This window comes from Anoplolepis gracilipes, chromosome 5 (genome assembly GCF_047496725.1).
Source record: "Anoplolepis gracilipes chromosome 5, ASM4749672v1, whole genome shotgun sequence".
NCBI classification, from domain to species: Eukaryota; Metazoa; Arthropoda; class Insecta; order Hymenoptera; family Formicidae; genus Anoplolepis; species Anoplolepis gracilipes.
The window spans coordinates 13,055,782-13,069,487 of NC_132974.1; the positions used below are offsets into that span (position 1 = coordinate 13,055,782).

General features: G+C 33.4%; 1 protein-coding gene across 8 annotated transcripts in view; it reads right to left on the bottom strand.

Annotated features, from left to right (window-relative positions):
• The window catches only part of Pnut (septin 7-like protein pnut), a 40,214-nt gene that overhangs the window by 21,168 nt on the left and 5,340 nt on the right, over positions 1 to 13,706 (bottom strand). For 4 of the 8 annotated variants that reach the window (XM_072892349.1, XM_072892348.1, XM_072892345.1 and 1 more), the window contains one exon: positions 10,384 to 10,861. The exons of 3 other annotated variants lie outside the window; for them this stretch is intronic. In XM_072892349.1, the coding sequence (XP_072748450.1) occupies positions 10,384 to 10,782 (399 nt within the window). In that variant the 5' untranslated portion in view covers positions 10,783 to 10,861. Of the gene's footprint in view, positions 1 to 10,383; positions 10,975 to 13,706 lie in introns of those variants that run through there. One more of the 8 variants, XM_072892346.1, reaches the window with a different exon arrangement.

Consider the following 13,706-nt stretch of genomic DNA (forward strand, 5'->3'; position numbering starts at 1 on the left):
TCTCATTCAGTGTAAATATTTTATAATCATAATAACAAGAATAGCGATAAAAAATAAATGTAATTTTCCACAAGATATATTCACTATTTTGCGTTCTGTGCGAACAAAATTTCGTATACTTGAGAAATCTTGAATTTAGAACATCGGGAAAAATACAGAAGAGACATGTATATATAAGTGTAAGGCGTCGGAAAAAAAACATCTCGAGAGAGACACGAAAATTCTTCCTTAACTTATCGGACGCTTCCCTCGACGCAGTCGTTCCACCGAGTCAACGTACGAACGATTACGCTTTAAAAGAATTTCACGCGTGCCCGCGAGGGGATCGGAGGGGGCGGAGAGGCGACAAATGGAGTGCAATATGTAGTTTAAAAGTGCGCAGTTTTGTTGCAGAAGCACAGAGTTGCTGAATAAATCTCGCGCGAGACATCGTAAAGGACGACATGATTTAGGATGCATTCAAAAAAATATTTTGCTAATGTAAATAGATTTCTGGATTTCTAGATGTCTCAATTAAACTTTATCGCTACTTTTTGTATCTGTTAGAATATTGTTTGTCACGTTTAGAATTTATAGCAGCAATATTCTAGCAATACTTGTAGAAAATTTAGATCCATTGCCATATATTAATCACAAATATAATTGTCCTTGACAACAGGCCTTAAAGATAGACATCACAAAAAAATTGTCTGTCTAAATTACACTAATAGTACAAATATAAATTCTATCTCTGTCATTTAAATTGATTAAGTGTAAAATATATACAGTATCACAGTATTTGCTAATAATTTATCTGTTTCGGTTAATTTTTTACACCTAGAAAATTTTTGTTCAAGTTGCAACATCATTTTTTTGAGTGTGAGAATCGAATATAATAAATAAAAATATAGATCTTTTTTTTTCGCGTATTTTAACAAGCGATGTAAGAAATAAAATCAATCACGTTTTTATAAACAACAATATTTTGCAGAACATTTTCAAAAAAATATGAAAACATCTAAGAAAACTCTATACTAGGTATATCGCGTCTTTTTGTTGAAAAACATAAAGATAAGTTATTTCACGTCCGCGATTACTATAAAGAGCCCCCCTTACTGGCAGTGTTATTACTGTCAATCATATTCTAATCGCGTATGTAGGGTCAATCGTCGATTCATGCGTTGCTCGCAGGCGCGACTCGAGAGTCACCCTGTGTAAACACGTCGCTCATGATTATTGTTTTACTATCGTCAAGAAACGATGACATAGTGCACTGAGACTCATCTTCCGCGGGGAAGGGCGGGATGCCTTTATACCGCCGGCGCTACCTTTTCCGTTCCGTTCACAGAGTGTACTCTCTGGGAACGAGGGACCATGCGAATGCAACAACAGCAGCAGAACCGGTCCATGGCATCGCGGTGCACAGCGTCATGCCGGGAATATGAAGTTCACGAGCCTTTCAGAGAACGACCGGTGTCTTTCGGGACACCGTATGTAACAAAAACATACACACCGAAGGAAAAAAAAAAAAAAAAAAAAAAAAAAAAGGAAAACGACGGCTCGGTGGTCTCGCGCGAGTGCATTCGAAAATGTTTCTCGGTGAAAAATGTACGGCAAAATCGCGGAGGTGGACTATCTCGATATAATTCTCCTGCGAGCGTTTCGTATATACATCTCCGAAACTTGAGAATTTAATGTTATTTACATGACGGAGACGAACAATGATTATTTTTGCTGAATGTAAATTATTGTTTCCGGGCAGAAGAATAAAATAGAATTCGATTGTATTACATAATTAAGCGGAAAAAAAACTTGGATGAAACATTTAAAGAAATTTAACTTTTATTATAAGGTTCTCTCTAAGTAAATTAAAAGTTTAAAATTAATTACTCCGAGATGCAATCGAATTTTTTTATCTGAATTTTTGAAGTAGCTACATTCTTGCGGTAATTGCTCCGAGAGATACGTACTGAAATAAAAGCCGCTGTATAAATCAATGTTCTGAAAGCTATATACACGTGCAACAAGAAGATTATAGGAGGCACACAAAGCGCGCGTACATCACAGAGATAATAACAATATCTCTTACACTCAAAGGTAACCGTACAGGTCCATTATGATCAAAACCGTACTCCGTGAAACGAGAGACAACAGTTTTAGGTGTACTTTTCTCCAAATAGATTCTCGCATATTCGTTTTCCCGACCATCGTTCCAATTTCGATCGCCATCATCTTCTCTCTCATACTCGCGACCCACAGAACATCCTCCCTTCCTCTTTGTGACCCAACTTCGGTTGGGAACCCCTGTCGTAGGTCAATACTCTCTCTTGGCGAGGTTCTCTACCACCACCAGGCACCACCACCACCACCACCACCATCACCACCACCATCACCACCACCACCGGGTGGCGGTGAGTCGTCGTCGTCGTCGTGGTGAGTCGATTAGATCGATTCCGTGGAAAATGCATCGCGAGGCGCCTCGGACGACGCTTTTGTCTCTCTCGTTAAGCTCCTCCATCGAGCCAAACAAGCGCAAAAGCAAGCTCTCTCGTATGGAATCTCTCTCTCTCTCTCTCTCTCTCTTTCTTTCATCTTCCGAGTCTTTGCCGGCTGAATCGTCGCGCCTGTCGCTCCGATGATCATCATCCGCCGGCGAATGAACTTTCACCTTAACGACCGCGTTACGCTCGCGTCGCGACACGTGCTCGCTCTGTTTTCAACAAGCCAGGAAGAAAAAGAGAGAGAAAGACGTATGAAATTTGAACTGAGAATTCTTTTGCGTCGAGTATCGTAGAAAAAGAAAAAAAAACAAAAACGGTAATAAATATAATTTTGAATCATCAATGACGTTTCTCCCATAAAAGTTTCAATAACAACTTGTGTGTAATATAATTTTTAACAAACATATATAAATATATATACAAAATATTTCTTTCCTTTGCTTCTTCTACACTCAAAAAAATGCTCTTGCAACTTGAACAAAAATTTTCTAGGTGTAAAAGATTAACTGAAACAGATAAATTATTAGCAAATATTGTGATACTGCATATATTTTGCTACATTTAATCAATTTAATAAATTAATAAAAAGGCTCATAAAAAAATTAAAGATAGTAAAGGTGTAGCACCAAGGCGTGAATAAGCCAAATATGTATAATATAAATTAAATTCGAGTTATTTAATACAAATTATTTATTATATATATTTCGAGTTATTTAAATAACTCGAATTTAAATGACAGAGACAGAATTTATATTTGTACTATTAGTGCAATTTAAAGAAAAAATTTGTCTGTGATGGCCTATTGTCAAGGACAATTATATTTGTGATTAATATTTGGCAATGGGATCTAAATTTTCTAGAAGTAGTGCTAGAATATTGCTGCTATAAACTCTATATGTGACAAACAATATTCTAACAGATACAAAAAGTAGCGATAAAGTTTAATTGAGACATCTAGAAATCTATCTACATTAGCAAAATATTTTTTTCAGTGTACGATGTATTATAACTCTCCCGAATTAAAATATTTATTAAATATCGTTCGTATATTTCTCAGGTAAAATATGCTTGACATTATTTTTCTAATCAATCATCAAGGAAATTAATGCAACGTTTGTATTGTACGACAATGACTTGCCAGGGTATTCTTTAATAGTATACTTATAATTATACTATTAACGCGTATGAATATATCAGACGCATAAGCCCCTATTAATTGTTAAACGGGAACAAACGCGCGAGTGTACTCGAGCGAAACTGATAAATGATATCGTAACACTTACATTTAATGCCTAATACTGACATGTCATATACAATCAGAGGTTAAATTACATTGTATTCGGAATTACTTGGATTTCGATATAATATTAATCTTCTTATATCTTCATAAATAAATAAGTAATTATATAAAATATATAGTAACAAATAATTTTTGTAATTAAAAATATAATATATAATTATATTCAAATATTATTTTATACAAAAAGTGACTTAAATGTCGCTAATATATTATTATTGTCGATAGAATATCGTTTCTTTAAAGAATGCGTCATTTCAACGTGTTGAAAGAACTCTCGTAAATTACGTCAAGATTAGATAGTTGACTGTAGATCCGCTTGTTTAATAAACGTATTTATAAAATTTCAACAAACATGTGCAACTTCTCTCACTGTCTCTCTCGACTTCACCAATCGTTTTAATATTAATGAAGCAATCGATGGTACGATCGCGAGGAGTCTCTTCTCTAAGAGCCTTTTATTAATTACAAAATTATTACACCGCCTTTAGTCGATATTGATTGCACATATAAACCTCGTTAAATCTCGGATGAAATTGATTGATCAAGCCGCTTTTCGCTTGAATCGCATTCTCAAAATTAGCGAAAGCGTTCCGAGGTTCTATATACGACGCTCCTTGTCAAGAAAATTAACGCTTCCATTAATTATCCAGAAGAAAAAAAATGATTTCCTACACAGAAAGAAAGAATACTCTTATTTTGACAATAAAATATATTTTTGTTATTTAAGAATAATTTTTTTGAATAGAGAGGAAAACATGTTGGATAGAAAACAATACATGTTCAAATCGAAGATTGTAATTTTCTTAGAGTCAAAATAATTATTGTAGTCTTGAAATAAAACTATAATAATGTTGAAACTTAAGATTTTTTAATTCTTCTAAGAAGATTATAAATTGTTACGTATATATGAAACAATCAACGCGTTCATATGAGTATATAAGTTTTGATTTGACCCTTATTTTTTTTCTGTGTACTTTTCTCAGAAGCAATTAAAAATTTTGTTTCGATTTTCTCTCATAACTCGCTGTTACTGATGTTCATTAAAAGCTCGTAAAATATACGAGCGAGAAAATACTATAAATGATCTAACTGGCCATTTCGAGTGAATTTCGAAACGAATTCACACGCAAATTACACGCGTTAAAATTCTGCGGGACAAGTATCCTTTCGATATGCGCATAATCGAGTCGCCAACGACGACCATCGTGAAAAAAAAAAAACTCTTTCATGTATTTTCCAGTTCGACGAACTCGACACGGGAAGCGTGCGATGACACGGAAGCGGAAGAGACGGATTTGCGTCCTTATTTGTGACACATATACACACACCTTAGGCTTTATTACGTCTAAGAGTTTGTCATTTGCGTCAATTATCATCCCTCTCTCTCTCTCTCTCTTTCTCTCTTCCTCTACATTGCATGGTACGGCAGTCTCATGAAGAATTCACGCTCGATCCCGTACGAGAATAAACGCTCGATATGCCGTAAATCTGGGCCGCTGCAGTCGTGAATTCGATTCATTATGCAACGCCCAATGACGGAGGAGAGAGAGAGAGAAAGAGAGATAGAGAGATGCTTCCAACGCTTCCTCTCGCGCAAAAGACTGACGACAACAGTCGTTATAGAGTCCCAGACTCGATTATGTACGCATTGAAAGGATACCTAGGATGCTATGATGAAGAGAGAAAGAGAGAGAGAGAGAGAGAGAGAGAGAGAAAAGAAAAAAAAGAGAGAAAAAAAATCTGCTTTAAGATAATCGAAACAATAAAATAATGAATAATAGAAATGATATAAAATAGTTAAGGTAAAATGTTTAAATTTAATAACCACAGAATTCAAATAAGAATTTTATTGAATTAAATTAAAAAAATTTTATCTTAGTTATTATAAATTTATTAATATTAAATTAAAAAATTTATTTCTTTATATTGCAAATAGAATACTGTTACAAATTATAAAGAAAAATTTCAAAGTATATACATATAGAGTTACATTTTTCATTGTAAGCATTAATTAAATATAAATTAATTAGAGTGAGAAATCCTCTCTCATTCTTTTCTCTTGTCAATTCAATCCATTGTTGCATTTCGATTAATTCCCCTTTTGTTTTTAGATTAATACGTCATTTCTGCCGCTATTACTTTATTGTTTCTCGATTATCTAAAAATAGCAAATATTCCATACGCCTTCCTCTTTTTTTTTTATACCAAGTTTCAGGGATAAAGTTCCGAGAGAGAGAGAGAGAGAAATTCGTATCCGCTAATTATCGAAAGGCCAGAGATTCAGGCCGAGGACAATTCCGCTTTTGCGGAGAATGGAATTGGGTTAGCGGCATGGAACCACTCCCGGGGTTGAAAGTATAACAAGTTTATAGCGAATCGCTGCCGGACACAATGTGCACTCCGACAATGCGCCGCTTTCATCATCACAAACACAATGTCGATTGCACAACGCGACGCGCTCGCTCTCGCCGATGGTTCACTCGCTCGTCTTTAAGACACCCGGTTGATGCGTCACGTGTCCTCGACCTGGACACACCGTAATTAGCGCGTTTCCTTTGTCTCGAAAAAGGGCAGCGCACACGACGACTGATACTGACATGCGAACGAATCTCTAACCGACTCCGAGTTCGATTATGTATTCATATTCAATCGCGCCATTATTTCACGGTGTAATAACGCTTTCAAGAGTAAATTACCAGGTCGTTTCGCGAATGTAGTCAAATTATCTTTTAACTGCGACATTAGCTATCATCGTGCGTTGATTCATAATTAGCTTAAAAAAAAAAAAAAAAAAAAAAAAAAAAATTGCCGTCCAGAAAAATATTACTCATTATTATACATCATTATATATCATTATTATTCCGTCACGCTTCTTTCATCTTTCTATATATCTTTAATATTTATAATTAAAAACCGAGTAAAATTAAAATTTATTTAAAGTAAAATGTAAAACTGTCATAGAAGTTTCGATATAAAGGTCGTATTAAAATATTTTTTTTAAATCCATACGTTAATTCAATGATGCTAATAATTTACATATATATTATTAAATAATATATATATATATATATATATATATAATCTAAGATAATACGTCTTAATATGACGGACATGTCAAGTTTTTTTATATTGGATTTATAATTTGAATGATAAACTATATCTTATAAATTATAACAAATTATATATTAAAAATATGCTAAAACGAAAAAAATTGCAGGATGAAACAGTATAAAGCATACTTCGACGTGAAATAAACTCGATGTCGAATTAAAGGAAAAACATCGTTCTGCTACGGCGAACAAAGTCAGATTGTGTTACGAGAGAAAGGGAGAATTTATAACTCGTCCGGATATCGGCAGACTTGAATGGTACGATTGTTCGGAAATCTTTCCCCGCGAGTGAGTGTATCTCTTTATCTCTCACTCGAGGAGAAGTTATCAGAGGGATATATCGCGTCGTTTCTCCGTTCGTAAAAATGTGTCAGAACGATTAATCCTCGCGAGAGACCTCGTCGACACTTTCCTCCTCTTCGGAGTCGAGATACTTCAACGACACTTTTATCATCGCGTATGCGTGGCTCTTGCACCTCGTTAAATTTCCCCTCGTTTCGTTGTTTCCCCGCCTATTTTTTCACAAATTGCAATCGTTTTCATGGTTGACAGTTCTCAGTATAGGATAAACTCGGGTAAGATGGCCATAGTTTTTTAAAATGCAAAAAACATACTTTTACTTTTGCTATTTTTTTAATAGTGTTTGGTATATTATCTTCACTGAAGCTTAAATTACGTAATATTATCGAAATTAAAAGGAAAATATTTAATAGAAATTTTATATTATCAAAATAGTACAACGTAAGCATTGGCCATCTTACCCAACTTTTAAGGAAAAAATGACCATAATATTTATAAAAAAAAAAAAATAGTGAAAACGAAAATAAAAATTATAAGTCATATAATAATTTACATATCTTTATAATATGTCTAACGTCGATTACGATAGCTTAACTGTAATTTATTCGACGTTATAACAGTTTTTAGTGGACACACATAAAAAACTTTGCAGATAGTCAAAAATAAAAATATGATATAAGATTCACAATATCGTTATTTCGAGTAATGTATGCGCATAAACTACTGTAAATATTAATTATCTTTGATAACGACTAAAAAAGCGCATCATGTAGCGATTATTGAAAAAATTACAGCCTATGGCTATCAGACCCTAAATTTATCCTACACTCCGTAGAATATTCCAATGAGATTGTCATCTATTGCACGTCTTCAATTTTGATTGATTTAATTTAGATCGTATATATTATTGTAACTCTGAGTGTCGGAAATGAAATATAATTAAAATTATAATAAAATTTACTACTTTCTTCCATAAAGTTTAATTTGTCAGAAATTTCTTATTCTCAATCCTTAGATAGTTAAAAAAAAAAAAAAAAGTTTTAGCAATTAAACGTAAAAAAAAAATATATAATAAGATGTCAATTTCATCTCAAGGTGTCAATTATATTTCAATGTGTATTATACTTTACTTCTCGTCATAATTCGATCAGTAAAAGTCTCCAGACATGTTTCATAAGATTCTCTCTCGATAAATGCCGGCGTGATAAGACGTACAAGAGAGCGACAAAAAACTCGTTCTCACGATTTAAATACGAAGCGTATGTATAGTGAGTCAGCAACGCAGTTATAAGCTGCTACAGTGTATCTTTCGTCTCTGCTTCGTGTGACTCACGAATTACAAGTATTTTTCGATTGGCGCATACACGAGGGTGAGACCCTCGACTTGACGCACCCCTCGGGCCCAAGAGACATCGGCGAGGGAGGTCTGGTATCCTCCGCCATGTGCTGCTGGACAGTGATTCTCAAATCGAGATCACCTCACAATCTACGCAATGGACACTCGTACAGTGCGTCTTTATACTTGGTGGAAAAATGATAGGATTTTGGCTTTCATGTGCCTGTCACTTTATTCGAAAGACTGTCACCATGATGTAATAATATACGAATTGTACTCTAATATTTTGACAGATTGATAGAAGTGATTGATAGAATTGATTGAAATTTCTTTGGATATTCTTTCGATAGAATTTTATTACAAAAGTTGGAGTATTGAAAGTCCTTAATAGACATATCAAACTGAAGAAATCATTCTAGTTTGTGAATATATGTCTACTTTGGAAACTTCATTTTCACAAGAATAAAATTGAATCATATGTGATAATGGATTTATCTGAAAATCACTTTCCAGGAAAGATACATAAGAATTATCTTAATAGCGTTTTCCAAGTAAAACAGTTACATCGTGTCTGCATATTTTTCAGAGATTCTCCAATTATTATACAATTCAATAGAAAAACGAGATATACCCAAAAAAAATGTATAAAAAAAATTGCAGAAAAAAACAGATGTTTTAACACGCTTAGATGACATCCGGTAAATTAAGAATTCACACTTACGTGATAAAACTTTGTAGAATCTATTTTTATCATATATAAAACTTACAGAATTAAATTCAAGTTCAGATTACTCGTGACAATATATGTATACAATTTCGTGATGTGACGAGTCTAATCGTCTAACGCAATGACATTATAGGTATATGCAATCCATTGAAAAAAGAAAAAAAAAGACGTATCACAAAGTAATAATAACTCGTCAGAAAACACAAGATATGTAATGTCGTTCTTTATATCAATACTCTAGAAGAAGCAAGATTGGTAAAATTTCACCTTTTTGAATAAAGCCCATGTCAATCGTTAAAAAACTAATATTTTCCAGGAAAAACCTGGCAAAAACTAGTCTTCTCTATTAAAAATAAAGGAATAAAAAAATCTAGAAGAAATATGAATGTCATGGTAAAAAACGTAATATAAAAATGATAATTTCCCTGCAGATTTCATTAATTCTGTCGTACATTTACATAACTGCCCAGCACATTCAATTAAGAAAATGTTTTTCAAATTAAGTCCAAAATAAAATCCGTAGTAAATTAGGAATCGCTGTAACAAATAAATTAAATTTTTTTAGGAGATATTAAATTAATACGAATCAAATCTATTATAAAATATTGATAAAAATTTTTAATTCTGTTACTACTACGTATTTTTCTCCTTAAGCTAAAAATTAATATGAAACTTTTTAGTCATATTTATATCTCCAAAATTTTTGTTTTCAAAATGTATCACATATATTAATTTGAATTAAAAGAGACATTATTATATTGAGTTTTTCTTTAAATTATAGTGATTAGTAATAATTTATTAATTAAAGCAAAAATACTTTTTTGCATAAAATTATATAAACATATTTTCATGTCATATATATCAGTCATTTTTATAGTTTTTATTCCATTAAAATCCAGAATAGTAAAAACCAGAATTTCCCACGCTTTTCTCTCTGGAGCCAGTGGACTTTTTCCTATCACCCCTAAGAAGAGTTCCTAAACTCTTCGAAAAGAGAAGTGTCTAAAGAACTCTGATCAAGGAGAGCCCCCCCCCCCCCCGTGAATGAAGCCTCAAACTGCGTGATCGATGCTGCCGATTTCGCGGATAATCCGCATGTATATTTCACGTCGCACGATCGTCGCGCTTACCGAGATGGGCTCGCCGTTCGCCTTCTCCCCGTCCAGTATCCTCTGTCGCAGGGCGAGCCTGTCCAGGCTGGCGAGCCTGTAGCTGCCACCGGCCTCGCGATCCCTGCTGAGTCGCTCAGCTGCCGTGCCAACGCCACCGCCGTTCGAGCCGGCGTTAAAGCTCGAGGTATACTTGGGTAGGGTCGGCGGCGGCACTTGCCGCGCCTTCTCGCGGTTTAGCATCGTGCTGCTGCTGTAGAGGAAGGACGAGTTGCTGTTGTTCGGTAGACCGCGGCCGCCGGACGGCGAGATGCCGGACGACGCCGTGGACGACGTCGTGGACGACGACGACGACGGCGTCTTGATGCCGTTGCTCTGCGCCCCGCCCGCGGTGCCGTTCTGGTTCTCCGTAGTTGACATTCTGTCACCCCGCTACCGTCGTACGCGGGCTACTCCGATTTCTTTCTCGTTTCTCTGGCGGATGATCGCCACCAGAATTCTGGGAAGGGAATTTATTAATCCTTGAACCGAATAGGAAAGATAATCAACAGGTTCGCTTTCATGTGATTATGTCATGTGTACACGTGTGATGACACGTGCGCGTAATATTATCTGTCAAAGTCATCAGAAATTTTTCATGATAATCTTGGTAGCGAATTAAAAGAAACTATTATCTCCCGGAATATTTTGATTGCGTCTTTTTTAACTACGTATGATGAAAATAATTTTACTAATTAATTTATAATGTATACATAATAAATTAAAAATGACAATATGTATAGTTACATACATTACATTAAAAAATTTATTATTAATTATCATCGAGTTTCAAAGATATTTCGGTTTAAGGATTAATATTGTGAAATATAAGAGTTACACTGTCGAATCTCAATTTTTCATAAAACTGCGATTTTTGCAATATTATCCGACTACGAGATATATCGTTAGACTTTCGTTACATATTCATCTATACATATTTTTGATAGAGTATAAAAAATATTACTTTATTTATTTTTAATAAATCAGATCAATGAAATCAATAATCCAAAAAGTAATTATAATATTCCATTTTTAAACTTTAATTACACATTTCACCGATATATAAGTTATATTTACCAATTTCTAAATTTACAGAAAAGAATCTAATAATTTATAATTCAAATGTAAAAGATTTACTCTACGTCATTTATTATTATTTCTAAAGAGTAATATTTAATGATTTTTTTCTAAATGTAATATTAAAAGTAATTAAGAATTTTGATAAAAATGCAACTTTTATTTTTACTTTTATTTCTTACAAAACTAATATGAATTTAATCCATAGATGTCTTCTAGGATTACTAGTTGCGATATTATTGCATAAGTTTCATATTATATCGGTTTGCAGTTTTACGAAACAGAGTCCAACTGTATAGAAAAAAAAAAAAAAAAAAAGAGAAGGATTGTCGATGCACAATAATGATTCGAGCGACGTGCAAAATGCGCCAACGAGCGTAATTGTAGATCGACCATGCATTCCAAAGCTACGATCGCCGATCGAGAAGACCTTTGATTTGTTTCCTTGTAACTTTATTTGGAACACGTTCAACAGAATCTTTTAACTCATCGGGCAAGTCTATAAGTACGCGATAACGCACTAATCCCGATTCATCTGATAATAGAAAAATGCAATCATTCTATTTCATCATCAAACGGATAATCTTTTATTCTTGTTTTTTTACACACAATTTGGATAAACTAAATTATTATTTGCAAAATGCATTAATATGTTTTAGTAATGAATAGCATCATTATTAATTTGTCAATATATCTAAAAAATAATAATCTTCTAATAAATAATATGTAATAAAAAATAAATCTCTCTAATTATAAAAAAAAAATTAAAATCTGCATCAAATTTTCTGTAGAAATTATTAGCTACTTTTCTCGACAACAAATCAGATTACGAAGAGGCTTTTATATATCGACTGTGTCGAAGATTGCGTGGGTGTTTCAACGTGCGCGATTGAGATCGAACGATTTCTCGGGCAAATCTTTCTGGCAGAAGAAGAGGAAAGAAGCTTCTCGATCGGGGAGTTGGTGGAACACGTCGAAAGTCGATACGATGCGGTTTTATTTATCCTCGACGGTGAGTGGTGTTCTGTAACGAGGCGACTTTCATCCTCGTCTTATATTCTGCGAAGATAATCGGACGACGACAGAGGCCGGTGTTTTCTCGTTTCGGTTTCGTATCTCATGAACAAACGGAGCCTTACTCGGGATCGATTCACAAAGAAAGAATAAATATGAGCTATATACGCTTTTCGATATGCATTGAGTTGGAAATGCAGCGATATATCACTCTCATGTTAAAATATTGTCAAAAAATTGAGACATTAATTTATATAAAATATTTTTTTTAAATTCAATATGTAATAGAAAATTATCTTAACTATATTTTTATCAAGGTCTTTTCAGACAATTCATAATTCGCGATAAAATTCAAATTTCTGTTTATAATTTTACACGTCACATATTTCAATGTGTAAGTGTATTCTGATATATATTTCGATTTGTATATATTTTATACATTTTTTTATATAATGTTCGAACTTTCTGTAAATACACGACATATAAAATTTATAAATAGAATTCTGTCTTTACAATTTTTGTTGTAAATTATAAATCGTCTCAAGAGACCTTTCAATCTAAAAACTTATCATTAGCAGTTGAATATCGTAGGTAGATACTGACGTATCTTATTGATTTATGTTTTATGTATATATATATATATATATGAAATGTAACCAATTTAATAAAAGAAAATGTACTGCCAATAAAAACTAATTAATGAAATAATGAACATAATAAATATACTAAATATGTATTAAGCATTGCATCTATTTATAAACAATTAAAGGCACTTTTGTTTGTCAAATTTAATTAAAACAAATACATTAATATCTCATATGAAGACTGCATTCTCAATTCAATACTAAAGAAAATTGTGACTTTTGTTTATATACATCTTGTATTAAAATTTTTTCAGATTCGAATTTGCGATATGCGATAATTGTTTATGCATAATCATTCAACGTTGACTCACGCTGACAGCTGTCTGCGTCTTTCATATGACCGTATGACTACGAAATCAGGAATGTATCGCGAAATAAAAGTGATCGCGTGTAAAATCGAAATAAAAAAATATCTCTCATCGAGCTTCGATAATCGGTCGTGAAAAGAGCATGGATCGCTCTGTCAACGAAACGAAAATGAGACAGCTGCCTCTGATTAACGTAAATTTTAATTAAAACTAAATAATTAAAATTGCATTATTTATGTGTATGTAAAATGTAACCAACTTT